Raw genomic sequence first — 15742 nt, 5'->3', positions numbered from 1 at the left:
CTATCGGGAACTTTTTTTTGTGCGTGGAAAATCGGGGGGATTTGGATTAATTTACCAAACATCATTACTAAGGCAAGTACAGTCCGATAAGATGAGTCTTAACATGCACAGATTTTCAGGTTGTATTACACATGTCCCATCATCTGGGCTTGAAGTGCTCCCTTAATGCTAGCTTGACCTGCAGATTTATTTTTTTTCTTACAGCATGATTTCTGTTTCTAGCTGTCTTTGACTTCAGCGACTCGCCCTCTCCTTTCTCCGTATATAAGTGATCATCGCTGCAAAGTACAGGAGTTTTCATCGCCCCTCGCTTTCAAAGGGCCTTTCTCACTCCGCCAGCCCTTCATTTACTTTCCCCGATCGAATTCTGTCTCCTCTGTGCAATATGACCTTTTATTAACCGCGTAAACCCCATCCTGTTTTCATACTGCCTCTTTAAATGTTCCCCATCTTGGCTTTACTTTTTATCTTTTTTTTTTTTTTCTCCACGGGCAAAGCCTTAAGGCTTTATTTCGGTTTCGAGGCCATGTTTTATTAACCCAGTCGTTCTGTTTTCCTTCCCGAAGTTACTTCTATCTCTAAAAATGCAAAATAATTAACTAGCCAATTAATGCATTCTTTGCAATATTGCACCGCTGCATGTGTTATTTTACGGGGAGCGGGGATCTTCCGTACCCCTTAGGAAGCAGCAGTTCCTCTACTTGTGGAATGTTTATTTTCAAAGGATTAAAATTCATAGCTAAAATTATTAGATGCCCCTCACCGGAAATAACAGGACCTGCTGTTCAGACCCTGGTGCACGCAGGACCACACGGGTACGCTCCCACAGCAGAGGCAGCAGCCGCACCATAGCCGCTGCTGCACCATCACCCCAAAGAGAACAGAGAGGAGAAACATTAACCGCAATATACCACATCGTCTCCTCTGTAACGCCGTACCCCGCTGCACCCCAGCATAACGAGAACACCGGATTTATAACCACGAGCAACAGAGCGCTTTTTTCCGAGGCCGCTCCTCCCCGTTACCGACATCCATACCTTCCCTTCTATAGCCTTTAACGGGGCCTCAGAGAAATGTGCTTTTAGCGGACACCCACAAACGCACAGAGGTGCTAATCCAGCCCCAGATTATATCAAATTAGGACATTGCCCGCACAAAACTCCCGCTGATTGAAATTTCAGCCAGCGTCTGAAACCTGGACACGATCTTTGCTGATCTACACATATTTCTATCCCGCTTGAAGCCATATCGTTTTCTCGGTTTATTTTTCACAAGAAATTCATTTTGGGAAGAGGGGGAGCGGGGAAGCATAAAACCTGTTGCAAGCTCAGAGGAACATTTTAACGGATGATGTATCACGTTCGGCTTCTAGCAAAGAGTTGGTAGCGAGGGTGCAAGCTGTAATGAAATCACCCTGAGCTCTTATCTTCTAATGAAGCAAACTTGCAGACACCTTGCCTGTCTCTTTTGCCACCCGGTGCTTAGAGAAAAGGGTTGGGGGGGGGGGGGGGGGGAAGGAAAGAAAGGAAAAGGAGAGGAATAGACAAATCCCATTCCCGGCATCACTGCCACAGCCGCTGGCAAGGCGCTTGCAGCCCAGCCGTGCCGGACCCCGGAGCAGGGTCTGGCCACGCTCACCTTGGCCGCCCACCCTCGGGGCGAGGGGGCGACTTTCTGCCGGGGCCAGCGGACACCGAGGCGGGAAAGCCCGCAGCCTGCCCGGCCGTGCCCTCGGGGGAGCAGGTGCGCAACCTCCCCGTTCCCCTTAGGGCCAGCACCGCGTGTCCTTCCCCCTCCCCTTGCCTCCTCGCTTCCCCGGCGCACGCCGCCTCCCCGGAACGGCCCCGTCGTGCCCGGGCGTTGCTCGGCGGGACCCCCCAAAAGGGACAGGGTGCGGGGGGCAGCCCCGGGGGTCCCGATACCGCCCGGGTGTCCGCCGCCTTCCCCGGCCGAGCACCGTCAGCCCACCGGGCCGCCCGCTCCGCTCTGAGCGCCGAAAACACCCCGCAGGCGAGTGAAGCAACCGCACGCCGAGTTAGATTTCTAAATTTTATTATAAAATAAAAGCAGAAATATTTTCCAAAGAATGTATTCACATAATATAAACAATAAACAAAAACTAAGGTGAGTGACTTGCGGTTGATACTGTAGTTTAGGTCTAAATTTGAGCAGCAATTCCTTTTTTTTTTTTTTTTTTTTTTTTTTTAAAGCCCGCTCCTGCCCTCGTTGCACACCGAGGGGAGAATCTACCCCTGTTTCCCTCTGGGGCCAGAGCCGGGCCATCACTTCCTTTCCCACCCAGCAAATGGCGAAAGCACCAACATGGACAAGGCCGAAGAAGCCGTCTCTCTGCATAGCATCAGCTACAAGAAGGTTACAGAGTCTGCCTAGAGCGCGTGTTGCTGCTATAACTTGACTACAACTTTTGTATTCTTAGTTGAAATTGTACATCGTACACCTGCCACGGATACATAACTACAATAGAATAACGGGAGCGATGTGTAACTTTCAAAAAGGCATGGCAACAGCCTTGCGCTCCCCTTTCCTCCCACCCCCCGAAAAAAAAAAGATTACAATGTGCCTCTTCCCACACAGACCGGCCCGATCGAATGACACCACCGAGAGATTCGTGAAGTTCAGGCTGAAAAGAGCTGCTACACCGAACCACCTTACAGCCTGCCGTGTGAAAACCACAGCTCCTGCCCAACAGCCCTCACATGCCTGAGACCACCTTTAAGCAACCCTTAAGGCTTTTCACAACATCACTGCCCACAGCCGAGTCCGACACCTTCCAAACCTGCAGCCAGCCTGCTTGCCAAAGGGCACAACACATCCACTAAGGAGTCTGTCATCACTTTCAGAGTCTCTGGTAAGATTAAGGGGGGAAAGAAAAAAAAAAAAAGGAAAAAAGAGAGTAAAGGAGGGCTGGTGCGAAGGAGGGAGCGTGTACATGGTTTTAAGAACCCAGATCGACCAGGTTAGACGACATGGGGTTAAGGATGGAGTCCTGCAAGCTGTGGTGGTGCATGGGGTCGGCGCTGGGCACGGGGATGGCGCTGGGGCCCTGGGGGTGGCCCAGGCCGTGCAGGGGCTGCAGCCCGGGGTTGGAGCTGAGCAGCAGCGCAGGGCTGGAGGAGGTGTGATCCGGGGTCCCTGACGGCGTCTTCTCGTCCTCTGAGCTCCCCAAAACTGTCTTATTCCCGTTCATTGACGCCGAGAGCGGGTTGTGGCTGTTGGAGTTGGAATTCTCGTTGTTTTCCCTATAGGAAACACAAAAGAGGGAGGGAAATCACCGTGTGGCCGCCGCTCCGGGGCGCGCAGCGCGGGAGCGGGGGCGGCGGGCGGCGCGGAGCCGGCTCCCGGGGCGGCGGGCGGGGGGGTGAGCGCAGGAACAGTGGGTTTACAAAATCTGCAAACCTCCAAGGCCTCTTCATCTGGCACAAAGGTCTAAGGTCTGCCGAGCTTGTAAACAGTCTCCCACTAGCCCAGCGGAAAGTGTCAATTTGCCAAAACGTCATTTTCTGCGTCCAAAGCGTTTGCACAGCGTGGGGAGGGAGGGGGAAGGAAAGGAAGGGAGGGAGGAAGACATAAAAAAAAAAAACAACCAACAAACAACTTTTAAACTTTAAAACTGCTCCCGGAGCTGAAGAGAAGTCCGGCCGCGATTTCTCCTGGGAAGGCCGCAGCCCGGCAGGACCGCGCTGTGCCCCAGGCAGCCTCCCAGGCTCGCGTCAGGCGGGACGGGCTTTGCTTAAGGCACCGGATGGTTTTTTTTCCCCTCGCCCGAGCTTAAAGCTCAGAACATAGCCCAATATGGACTGTAAAGCAAGCAAGCAGAATTAACTGGCGTATTTCCCCGGCCTTGTCGGGAAATGCGCCTCACGCCCGCTGCTATCACCCCGTCCCTCCGCGGGAGGCGGAGGGCGCAGCCCGGGTGGGCTCTGGCTCGGCCCCGCGGCGGGGGGAGCCCGCACTGCCGGTGCGCCTACCGGCAGCGGCGGCCGGCTCGGGAAGGCAGGGCATCATTTCAAAATTCATCACCAGGTAAACACCGGGAAATCGCTGGAGGCTGGCCAAGCCCTTGCAAATATATAGATAGATAGACACTTTTTTTTTTTTTTTTTAAATTAAAGGGGCAAGATGGGGTGGGGACGGCCGCCCAGTCAAGGCTAACGCGACTTTTAGACATAGGTCCCGCAGAAATACTTTAGACTCAGCCCTGCCTGAAATACTGAAGGCATTGCAAGTCTATTTAAAAGCTGCTGTGGAAGCTTTGAAACACACTACCTGGCAGAGGGGCCCTATCCTGCAGGATTTGACCGAGAGAAGTGAAGCCATTGCGCTGACGGTTTTTCCTCAATAAGGGATGCAGGATGTGGCTGGAGACACTTGGTGCCAAAAAATTAAAATTAGACAAGAAAGCTCTGTTTGAACAAGTTTGCTTGAGTGAATGACAATCCCATGAACGGTCTGTTTTCCAATGCCTGGAGTGTAATATTAGGTTGAGTGTATTTTTCAATGTCAAAAATCTTATTTGTCTCTGGAGACCTTTAAAATTTGATTCTCCGGGAGGGGAAAAAAAAAGAAAAAGAATGGAATAAGTGTAACCTTCATTTCCTTTGGATATTTGAAGGTGAGTCCCTGCTATCAGCAATAAAAAGGATCTCTAACATCTCGTAAAACCAATACTTGCGAGGATTTGAAGGAAAATTAAAGCGCTAGCACCATTTTGGGAAATGTATGGAGCAAATCTGTGCGGAGCCCCAACCTGCCGGGCTGCACAGCTGCGGCGCTGGCCATTTCCAAAACATATTAGGAAGAAATGAAAACTAGAAGTCTCCTCAGAGGCACTGATCTACGGGAGATTTCTAATCCCTTAACCGCGCAGGTCATACTATCAGATCCGTATGAACTGGGAAACTCAGCGAGCTAGCGAGGAGGCACTGCGCAGTTAGAGGACGCTTTTTGCTTCTTCGAACCGTCTTCCTAAGGCACAGGGACTGCTGACGGAAAAGTCATCCCGAATACCTGAGGATGCAGGCACTAACCTCTGCCCTGCAGTTAATGGTCCCTGCACTCCATTTAACGAGACAAACATTGTTACAGAATCACGTTCGGTCTAAGAATATACACCCATTAACGTGCGTTGGTGAGCACCTTGCTGGGTAGTGAACACGAACTGCGATGTGATGAGCGAGGTAAGAGGCAGCCCCGGTCGCTCCCTGTCCAGGTCTCCCGCCTCCCGCCAGGAGCCGACGGGACAGGCAGTTCGGCTAACGGCGCTCGGACCCGCTCGTCGCCGGCCGCCCCTCGCCGCGCCGGGTAACCCTCAAGGGTACGCTCCGGGCGGTGCGGGGCGCGGAGCTCGCGCCCTCGGGCCCCGCCGCGGGGCCGCGGACCCTCACCGGCCGGGCGCCCCGCCGGGCTACGGCGGGCAAGGAGGCGGCCGCGCTGCCCAGCCGGGACTCGCCGCCGGCCGTGGGAAGCGCGCTCGGCAGAAGGGGCTGCCCCGGGGCCGCCGCGCCGGCTGCGCGGGCAGCGGGGTCTCTGCGAGGAAGGGGCCCCAGCGTCCCTCTGGCGGACGGACAGACGGACGGGCGGATGGACGGGCCGCCGCGCCCGCTCTGCCTCCCGGGGCGCGCCCGCCCCGACAGCGCGGCCCCTGCGGACGCGCCGTCCCGCGGGCCTCCCCGCCGCCGGGGCTGGGGCGGAGCGGGGCCAGAGGCGCGGCCGGGGCGCCAGGGGAGCCGGGGGCGCCGGGGGAAGCCGGGGGAGCCGTACCTTTCCTTGGCCTCGGCGGCGCGGTCCCGCTGCCGGCGGTTCTTGAACCAGTTGCTGACCTGGGTGGTGGTAAGGCCAGTGGCCTCGGCCAGCTCCCGCTTCTCACGGGGGGACGGGTAGGGGTTGTGGGCGTACCACTCGCGAAGGACGCTGCGGCTCTTCTCCTTGAAGCAGTAGCTGGTCTCCTCGCCGTCCCAGATGGAGCGGGGCAGCGGGAACTTGCGGCGCACCCGGTACTTGCCCACCGCCCCTAGGGGTCGCCCCCGCAGCTTCTCCGCCTCGATGTAGTGCGCCTTCAGCCAGAGCTGCTGCAGCTTGGGGTGGTTGTGCGCCGAGAACTGGTGGCTCTCCAGGATCTTGTAGAGCTCGCGGAAGTTGCCCCGGTGGAAGGCCACCACCGCCTTGGCCTTCAGGACGCTCTCGTTCTTGTGGAGGTGCTCGCAGGCAGGGAGGGACCAGAGGAACCGCCCCAGCCGCTCGATGTTGCCGCCTTGCTGGAGCACCTCGCAGACGCAGGCCACTTGCTCTTGGGTGAAGCCAAAAGTCGGGAGCATCGACATGGTGAGCCCTGCCCCGCCGCGCACCCTACGGCCGCATAGAGGGGAGCGGCGCGGGGCGGCGGGCAGCGCCCGGCATGCGGGGCCGGCCCCGGGGCGGCGGCGCCCGGCGGGGCCCGGGCGGGCGTCACGGCCGGGCGCGGGGGGCCGCGGCCATCGGCGGGCCCGGCCCCGGGGCGGCCGCGGGAGCCGGGGAAAAAAGGCGAAGAGCGAAGAAAAAAGTCTCGGGAGCCCGAGCGCGGGCGGCTTTTCCCCCCGGCCGCCTCCTTTTTGTAAGTCCAAGTTGCGAGAGTAACTTCGTGCCTCTTTTGTCTCCTATCTGCAGCGCTCGCAGCGGCCGCGGCTCTCCCACCCCCACCCCCCTCGGCCGCCGGTTTGGGATCTCCCTGCTTCCCCCCCACCCCCCGCCGCCGCAAGATCCCACATAATATAGTGGTAAAGCCCTGCTCCCTCGCTCCTCTCCCTCTCGGAGTTTTTCCCCCCTTTCTTTCTCTCTCTCTCTCCTTTTTTTTTTTTTTTTTTAAATAATATTATTCTAAGCTGGCATGAAAGGTGATTATCCGCGCTGTGATTGGTCCGGTTATCTGACCCGGGGACTGCCAGGAGAAGACAATAGTTTTAGTCAAATTATTTGCCATGGTGACGCTGTCAATCAGGGGTAACCCGATCTGTTTTGAGGTGGCTCCCCGGCTGGGTTGACAGATTGCTCAGATCCACTCGGAGGCGGCCCTGAGAGCTGAGATATTAGCTAGCGAGGGAGAAATTTCCGCCGTGATTGACGCTGCAGGCGCCCATGGGGGAGAGGGGGAGCGCGGAGCCTGGGCCCCTGCCTCCCTCCGCAGGGCGCTGCGGGACGGAGCCGCCGCCCCGTCCGGGTCCCGCCGCCCCATCCAGGCCCCGCCGCCCCGTCCCGTCCCGGCCCCGCCGTCGCGTCCCGGCCCCGCCGCCCCGTCCCGGCCCCGCAGCCACATTCCGGCCCCGCCGCTCCGGACCGCGGGCTCTGCCGTCCCCGGCTGCGGTGGGGAGAAAAACCCGTCTTCGGCCCTTGCAGAAAGTTTCCTTCTAAGCGCGTTAGCTTAACCCCCCTCCCCAGCGCCCAGTAACAGCCGCCGGAGAGTTTTATAGGGAAGGGGCCTCTCATGTACAATAGAGACCCTGTTCGTGACCTGGGATCCCATTACAGGCTGATCGTACCTGCCCGGGAGCTAGGAGGAGGCATCATGATGATACAGGACCGGGGAAGGATTGCCTCTTCATTAGCTGCCGGCCGTGCCCCCACCGCGCTCCGGTGCGCTAGGCGCTGGCATTTATGATCACTGGAAGCTGCGTATTTATTTCTACTTGATTTCCAGGAGCGTCTCGGGGTGTCTTATCCAGGAGAGGAACACGTGTAAAAGCCAGAGACACTTCGCGTGGTTAAGCGGACCCTTAGCACCCACGCACGCCCATTACACACCGCCTTTTAAGTTTACTGACTGTGCGGGGCAGGGACCGGTATTCCTTCCCGTCCCTTTCCCTCTACACAAAGCGAAAGTCGAGGGGGGTTGTGCAAGCTGGAAATTCGGGGTAGGACAAGCGGGCGCGGTAAGCGAGTGGCAGGCGGCGCAGTGGCTCCGCGGGGGCGGCGCAGGGGCTGCGCGGCGGACGGGGCCGCCGGGGCTGGCCCAGGTGAAGGCGCCCGGGAGGAGCCTCCCAGCCCCCAGCTAGGAGCAGTTTCCATGGCCTTTAATGTTCCCCTTTTGCGGAGAAATAGTAATTAATCCCAAAAGCTCTTTCTACTCCATTTGCAGCTCCGACAGGAGAGCTCTCTGCAATTGTGGGCGCCTGCCACGGTACCTTTTTAGCCGCCCCGGCGCGTCAGGGATTTAGTGAAAGCCACAGGGGACCAGGCTGCGGCTCCCCGCCGCGCAGCCCGGCCCTCTGCGGCCCGTGGACGGAGCCTCCGTGCCGGCCCGGGTGGCCGTAGCGGCCGGACCCAGGGGCAAGCGAGGCCGGGGCGGCGGCGGCTCCCGGAGAGGAGCCGCGCCAGGGCTGCGGGCAGACGAAATGAGGCGGGGGAGGGAGGCAGGAGGGGAAGGAGGAGGCTGGGGGCAGAGGATCAGCCCGCGTCCAGCTCCCAACATGTCCGCACGCCTGCACGGATCCGCCTTCTATGCCTGAATTTTCCGAGCGCGCTCCGCTGTGGAGGCGCCGTGTCCTCTTACCTGTGCGGGCTTTCAGCGAGTGCTGCCACACAGCAGCAGTGGCAAGCGGGCGGCCCCCGCCCTGGATCCCCCGGGGACGCAAAATAGAGGCTTCCTTAGCAGGGCAAGAGAGACACAGCCCAAATTCGTTTAAAACAAATTCGGGAATGTTGGTGACGGGTGCGTGAAGTCCCCTGTCATGATTCTCCCACCCTCCCTCCCTCCCTACTTTGACAAAATGAGCCCTCGGCCGCGAAGTGTCTCGATGCCGGCCGACTTCTGCAGGATTCAAACTGTGCGTGTTCGTAAACGAAAGCATCCCGATACCAGCACTTCCCAGCCATCTTAGGCGCCTGGATAGTTCTCAGCCGCAGATGTAGCGAACGGTCCCGGGACGGGAGAACGGATCCACTGCAAATGGTACCCTGAGCAGAAACGGTGAGAGAAGAAGAAATCCTCTCTCCCACCCCCGACCTCTGCGCACACACCGTGTGCTTTTCGCGAAGGAGAATATAGCTCCGTTCCGCTCCCTCTCGCGATGGGACCATGGCAAAAGAGAAAAGCGGTAGCGAGGTCTGAGCTGCGCCCCCGCCCCCGCCGCGTCCCCGCTGCCACGCTCGGTCTCCCCTCGTTTATTAGGGATATACCTGACTCCGCTTCCTCTCCATCCATCTCACAACCACAGCTGTTGAATCTGAACGGGAGCAGCTGTTCGCCCTAGCCGGAAAGGAGATGTCAAAACCTGTTGCCTGGACTTAAACCTGAGAAAGTATCTTCTTAGCACCCCCAAATGTGAGTACAGAATCTACAGGCCAGCCCCTCCGTAGGCGCTTTCACTTTAGGCTGCCGTAGCCAGGCTGCAGCTCTACAACTGGTTCGCTCCCCGGAGCGCTGGGCAGAGGTAGGGCTAGCCCCTTCCCGAGCACCCTATATCAGCTTGCGTCCCAGAGCAATTGCAAATTAGTGACATCTGGATCCAAATTCTGTATAACTGCTTTTAACTTTCAGGAGAGAAAAAAAATCTTCCTGTACATGCTAGAAGAGAGATCAGATACTGGCTACAAAGCCACGGCAAGGGGCGAGTCAAATTATACTGACCTGCGAGGGAATCGGGCGATCGGGCGAGGAGTTTTGGGGTTTTTTTTTTCCTTTTGTCTTTGATATTTGCAAAATTGCTCGTTCGCCGCAATGATATTTCAGAGCAGGAGGGGCGAGTCGCCCGCTGGCGTTTGCCCCCACTCCGCCGGGAACATTTTGCCTGGCCGCTGCCGGCTGTCCCCGTTCAGCCGCGGCGAGGGGTTTTATCTGGGCTGACTGAAACTTGTGCCCGGGGCGGCAGCGGTGCCGGCGGTTCATCCCGGCCCCGGCCCCGGCCGTGCCTTTGCCGCGGGCCCACCGGGGAAGAGCCTCACCCCTCCGCGCTGTCATCGCCGCGCACGAAGCCGCGGACGAGACCTTCAGCGTCAACACAATCGTTGCGAAATACGAGTGAAATAAAAAGTCGGTTTTATCATAATGCTCCTCTTAATAACGAGGCACAGACTGTCTGGAGGAGGCGGGGGTGGGGGAAGGCGGTGGTGTCGCTTCCTAGGAGCATTGCACGTATCTAATTTGTGTCCACGAGTGAGTGCCAAGATAGCGCTGCAGTCATCTGCAAATGTCCTTCGGGGCTGCACCGTCCCCATTAAAGACAGGAGCCGATTCACCCGTGCTCCTGCCCTGCACCTTCCCGCAAGCCCCTATGGCCGCTGCCTCTGCAGACCCCCTGAGACCTTCTACAGAGGCGCAAGCGCCGCTCGCTGGGCTCGGAGAGACCCTCCGCTAGCGTGGCGGGGGGCAGAGGGGTCGCTGCCCGCCTCCCTTCGCTCCCTTCGCATGGGAAGGGCAGCGAGAGGGGGGTGTCTCCGAGGGGCGCGCTTATTGCCGGCAGTAGCGAGCAAATGATAAACCCCGCAATCTTCACGTGCCAGAAAGAAACACATCTTCCCCGCAGATGTCCGCCACCGGGCTGCAGTGAGAGCGAGCAAACGACAAACAACTCCAAGTTTTCCTTTCTTGCTTTCTTTCTTTCTTTCCCTTTTGATTCTTTTGCTTTCCTTTCGGCGGGCGTGCAGCGTGCTTTCCACTTGAAATCGGTGGGCTTTAACGCGGCCGAAAGCCTGCCGCAATTAACCTGCTACTCCCGCTAGCTTGCTTTAATGAATCCTAGCGACCTTTACCAGGATCCCAGGCCTGCCTGCCCCCCACCCTCGAAGCCGGGGGGGCGTAGGGTGCTGCTCAGCGAGTTCCCCGGGGCACCCCGGGCTCACACGTTTCGCCCTGGCGGCACCCGACCCCTTCGGGCGGCTGAAGCTTGCCCGGGATTCACGGCGGGAGTCTGCAACCCAGGACCGAGGACTGTTGCCCCCACCCTCCCGTTATTTATTCATGTTTTTATTTGTTTTTGAGTTTTGTTTAAAACCCGGGTCTATCCCATCGCAGATGGCACTAAGATCCTGCCCCAGCTGAAAAAGAAAACACGACGGAGGGTGACTGCGCGTAACTAAACGAAGGCAAACAACAATAGCTTGTTGTTCCGTGATTTGGGGCGAAAGGAATAATTCAAAGCTTTTGCTGCGCGCAATGCGCTGTTCCTCAAGGGGACCGGCCAAGGATTTCAGATATGTAGCGGATAACTCGATTATGCTAACAAACTCCGCTTGAAAGAAAACGTTGTTGGGCTGCGGGGCGGGGGAGCAGGGTGCTGTGGGCCGGGGGCAGGGGGGGGCGGCGGCGGGAGAGGAGCCCCCGCTCCCCCCAAGCAGCGGCTCCGCTCCCCGTGCACGCAGCTTCGCCGGTCCCCGCCACCCCCAGCCACTTCCCGGCCGCCCGGACCCGAGATGCTCCAACAACATTTTCGAAGGAGATGTGTCCATTAGGAGATTCGGGCCTGATGCGACGTAACGGAGCTGGCCCCGGTGAATCCTTCCGCCCCCCCGCCTCCCTGCCGCCCCCCGGTGAAACGGGACCCCGGGGGCGGCACTGTGTCCCCAGCTCCAGGCGCTGCGACCTCCCGCACTCCCCACGAAACCCGATAGCCCCCCCGCCGGCTCATGCGCCCGGGCCTGATTACTTTTATATTATCCCTTCTCAATCTCGGGCGCGGGGCTGAGAATTTCCACTCGCTTCTACTATCAGCACCCTCCCGGCCGTCACCCCCAGCACCGATATTTATTTGGGGTGCCCCCCCCTCGGCCCACAGCCAGGCCCTGATCCCGCGGACGGCACCGCCGGCCGGAGGTGGCCCCCGGGGGGCGAGGGGGCCCCGGGCCCGTGCCCACCCAGCCCCCGCGCCGCTCCCGGCTGCGGGGACGGCCTCAGATGCTCCGCGGCACAAGAGGACTCTCTCAGCAGCCAGCGTACAGCTTACAGACAAGACAACAACAACAACAAAAGGCACATATGGTTAAAATAAGGAGAGCGCTTTCTGCCTTAGGGGATTGGCAACAAGCAGCCAAAAATGCAGGGCATTGAATCTAAACTTCTGGTGGGCTTCTGCGGGATTGACAACTTAAATCACACTACAAGCATCAATTTGACAATATTTGTAAACTTCTTATTTCCAGGGATCTTCTTGATCAGAGATAGACCAGGTTGGTATGAGCTCGAGCCACGAAGGTCTTCCCCCCCCGCCCCCCCCCCCTTTCCCCTTTTCCGAGTTGATGAATAGCGATCAGGTTTCTTTTAATGGCTGCCCCCTATTCTCACAGCCTCCCACAACTAACCCAAGAGCCTGTTTCCTCGACCTCAGTTAATTCCGCTGATTATTCCAAGATGATGAGGAAAGCACGAGGGTTGTTCACTGCTCCTACCGACTCAAGGCATTTGTGTCACCATCTCCATCCCCGGCTCACGGGAGTCGCGCCGGGGAGTGATCTTAGGAACAGGCTGCCCCCTCCTCCCTCCTGCTCCCCCTCCCCCGCAGGCAGCTGGCCGCTTCGGGCTCTCGGCCGTGGTCTTGCCGCTCCGTGGGTACGCGATACCCGCCCGGGGGGGGACACCACAGCCCCCTTGTGTCCCGGGGTGTCGCAGGGCGGGGGCACCGGCGGCGCTTCGGCGGCCGCCCAGGGCCGCAGGTGGCCCCCGGGGCGCTCCCGCGGGGCCGTGGGGCCGGTTGCGCAGCGGCGCAGGGTCCCGCCGCCCCCGGCAGCGCCCGAGGGGATTTGGGCCCGGCTCCCCGGGCCGCTGGGCTGGGCTGGGGCTGGGGCCGGCCCCGCGGGGCCGGAGGCGGGGATCCGCTCCCAGAAATCTCACTAGAGGGCTCTAATACTCAGCTGCGATCGCTGCTGAGAGAGAACAAGGCTTCGTCCTTAACATCCTTCAGTCTTCCAGGCAGATTCAGCCTGGTGGAGCCTGCCCCGGTGCTGTCAAAGGTGGGTCGCGTAGGTCACCCACATGACAAGCCATCCCACCGTGCCCTACCTGCAAGCGAGCGGCGCCGATGCCCCGTTCCCGGTGCATAATGGCAGAAGAGGGTTTTGGGGGGTCCCACCCTCTTCTGTATCCATCCCATGGCAAGAGAAAGAAGAGCAGTCCCTAAAACAACTAAAGCTCCTGTGTCACGGTGGGCCCGCGACACAGGTACCCTTGTCAAAACCCAGGGAACGAGCACTATTTACGGGCATGTAGATTCTTTTTTTTTTTTTTTTTTCTTCCCCCTTTGCTATAGAAAGGCTTGCGTAAGTTCTTCCATGGTCTATGGAGTGTAGCATGCCCATAAACACATCCATAGTTTAAATTCTGCAAGACTGAGGCAAGCTGAAATGTAATGCAGTGTTAGCTAGTAATACACACAGAGATATTGGTGTCAAACAACACCGGCTGATTTAACTGGAATACATTCTGGTTTGGGATTTTTTTTTCCCTTTTTAAATAATTGCTATAATTTGCTGTTGGGAATAAATAAAAACAAGACAGTATCAAGTAAAACTGAAACAATTATTAGTTGTAAGGGAAACTTCGTAACATTTCAGAATGCATTCAGTTTAACTCCCAATAATTTTTGTAATAACTAAGTTGTTTTATTTGCAGAAATGTGGAAGTGCAATTTAGTTTTGCTTGTTGTGTCTTGTCTCAGAAGCTTTGTGTACAGGTCAAAACTACAGGAAAAGCTTTGTGGAAAGCTAGACAGTTTAGATCATTTAACATCAGTTTAAAGCTGATTGACTTTCCAGTGGAAAATTTGCTACCTCTGAACTTGTGACAATGTTCTGTATTTTCCTCTGTGGATTGTTTCAGCCTCCTTTTTCCTGGGTTAATTCTGTCTCTGTCCTTTGATGTCTTCTCCCCTTTATTTCATGGGTTCTTGAATCAAGTCAAATACACTGTGGACTTTTTGTTTTGCAGAAAAAACTCCCATGTAATTTAAACAGACCTGGTATCCTATTTCATTCCAGCTTTTTTTTTTTTTTTGTTTTGTTTTGTTTTTTCATCAGTTTTATCCTCATAAACAAGGACTGTATGACTCGAGTAAAACTGACTTTGTTGCTTATTTAAGATGCAGAAAAGGACAGTCCAGTGAGCACTGAATTGGTTTCAGTCAGTTAAGCCACTTCAGCAGGCAAGACTAAGGCTGCACACCTTACTGGTTAAGAAGCAATCTGCTGCTGAGGTACCATACTCACATCCTATTCCCTCCAACAGCCTAGGCATGTGTGTGTTGGTAAGGTGCATGAGGCACATATCTCCACTGGAAATAGATGCTAATAGCAGCAAACAATGCTGCTGCATAGCACAAGGAGGGGGCATGAGCCCAAGCACCCTGTGTGGCTGCCAGCATGCTCCCAGGCACAGCTTTGGCTGTGCGCTCTCTAAGACAGTGCCTGGGGGTGCCACACACACTAGGGATCACTCCCAAGGTGCAGCCTGCACTAGCTGGCACCTGGTTTGGCTTGCTCCATCCTGCACTATTCCAGTCCTCCAACACTGTCCCAGAAGTTTTTGCAGTCCCAGGAACCCTTCCACTCTCTCAGTCCACACCCTCCTTTGGCTTTATGCAACGAAAATATAATTTGAACAATTTACAGTGCATCCCTTATATTATCTCTGATACTCAGAACTAAAACCCCAGAGGAAATAATAATTTTTTGAACCACAGAGGCACCACTGGGGACCTAAAGACCTTGTGACAAGTGCCACTTTGCCTCAGGGCTGGGGAAGGGTTCCCAGCCCTGTTTTACTTATCACTAGGGACATAGTTCAAACATGTTTGCACGACGGGCCTTAACATCCCACCATCTTAAGACTCAGTACTTTATTCTTCTAACAGAGTTTGATCAGTGCTTAAGTAATTTTTAGTTGTTTTATTCTCTCCATAAGCTGCAGAGGAAGCCCAGACACTAAACACAGGGCTGAAGTTTTCACTTAGTGACAGCGAGCTGCAAGGCATGGGATTCTTGTCTAACTATCTGTCAATTTTTCTGTATCTGCTACCTGCTATCTGCTGCAGCCAGAAAACAATCAGGAAATTGTTAAAGTCTGTGTACATGCGCACACACACACACACACACGTGTGTGCATATGTATTTATGTGTATTATATATTTATGTATATTATATATGTCTAGCTGTTTTAATTAACATTGGTTCAGTTTTACTTCATGGAAAAACAGATTGCAATTTTTAAAAATCTAAATCCTTTCTTAAACAGCAGGATAACCCCATCGGAGTAATAAAACCTGATAAACATTTCCTTAATTATGAGGTCTTCTTCACTTCAGTCATATAAGAGAGGTGGTGGGAGAATGGAATAGGGCATGAGATAAACTGGACAAAGCTCAGGAAGAATTTTACAGAACAAAAGGATTTTTTTTTCTTTTTTTTTTTGGAGCAACATTCTGAAAAAAATGCAGTTGTGGGTGAGGGTGTTATGTTCATGTTTATTTTCAAGTGGAAGGCGGTTGGCAGCAGCATTTGGCATGCGTTGAAGGAGTCTGGGAACTGGGCCTTACAGTCATCATAAAGAAGTGAGCTTCAGCTTCCAAGAAGAGAAGAAAGTAGAGTGGTATAATTGGGTGAGTTACATGAGTTATGATGTGGAAGCTGTAGTGTAATGAGCATGTTGAATGCACGTAAGGGAAGGAAAAGTACTCAGTGCCAAACTGGATGCCAGACTTGTGGCTGTCAGAGGTGAGTGCGTGGTATGAATTCAGGAAGGAGAGGGCTGTGCCTGAAGATGGTTCGC

At 55.9% G+C, this 15742-nt stretch overlaps 1 protein-coding gene across 1 annotated transcript; it reads right to left on the bottom strand.

The window, feature by feature from the left end:
* Positions 1 to 2038: 2038 nt before the first annotated feature.
* On the bottom strand, positions 2039 to 6649 carry SIX2 (SIX homeobox 2). Its single transcript, XM_055816681.1, has 2 exons — positions 5782 to 6649; positions 2039 to 3260 (listed from the first exon to the last, which is right to left on the bottom strand). Exons 1-2 carry the CDS (start codon positions 6339 to 6341, stop codon positions 2957 to 2959), a joined length of 864 nt encoding a protein of 287 aa, XP_055672656.1. The 5' UTR covers positions 6342 to 6649; the 3' UTR covers positions 2039 to 2956.
* Positions 6650 to 15742: the final 9093 nt, after the last annotated feature.

The sequence above is a fragment of the Falco peregrinus genome, chromosome 11 (genome assembly GCF_023634155.1).
Source record: "Falco peregrinus isolate bFalPer1 chromosome 11, bFalPer1.pri, whole genome shotgun sequence".
Lineage (NCBI taxonomy): Eukaryota > Metazoa > Chordata > Aves > Falconiformes > Falconidae > Falco > Falco peregrinus.
This window is presented reverse-complemented; position numbering and strand designations above follow the sequence as displayed.

Excerpts from the sequence above, each read along its gene's own strand:
- SIX2 (XM_055816681.1), bottom strand. The coding sequence starts at position 6,341 with ATGTCGATGCTCCCGACTTTTGGCTTCACCCAAGAGCAAGTGGCCTGC. Across the intron at positions 3,261-5,781 it reads GCCGCCGAGGCCAAGGAAAG|GGAAAACAACGAGAATTCCA; the intron begins GTACGGCTCCCC and ends TGTTTCCTATAG.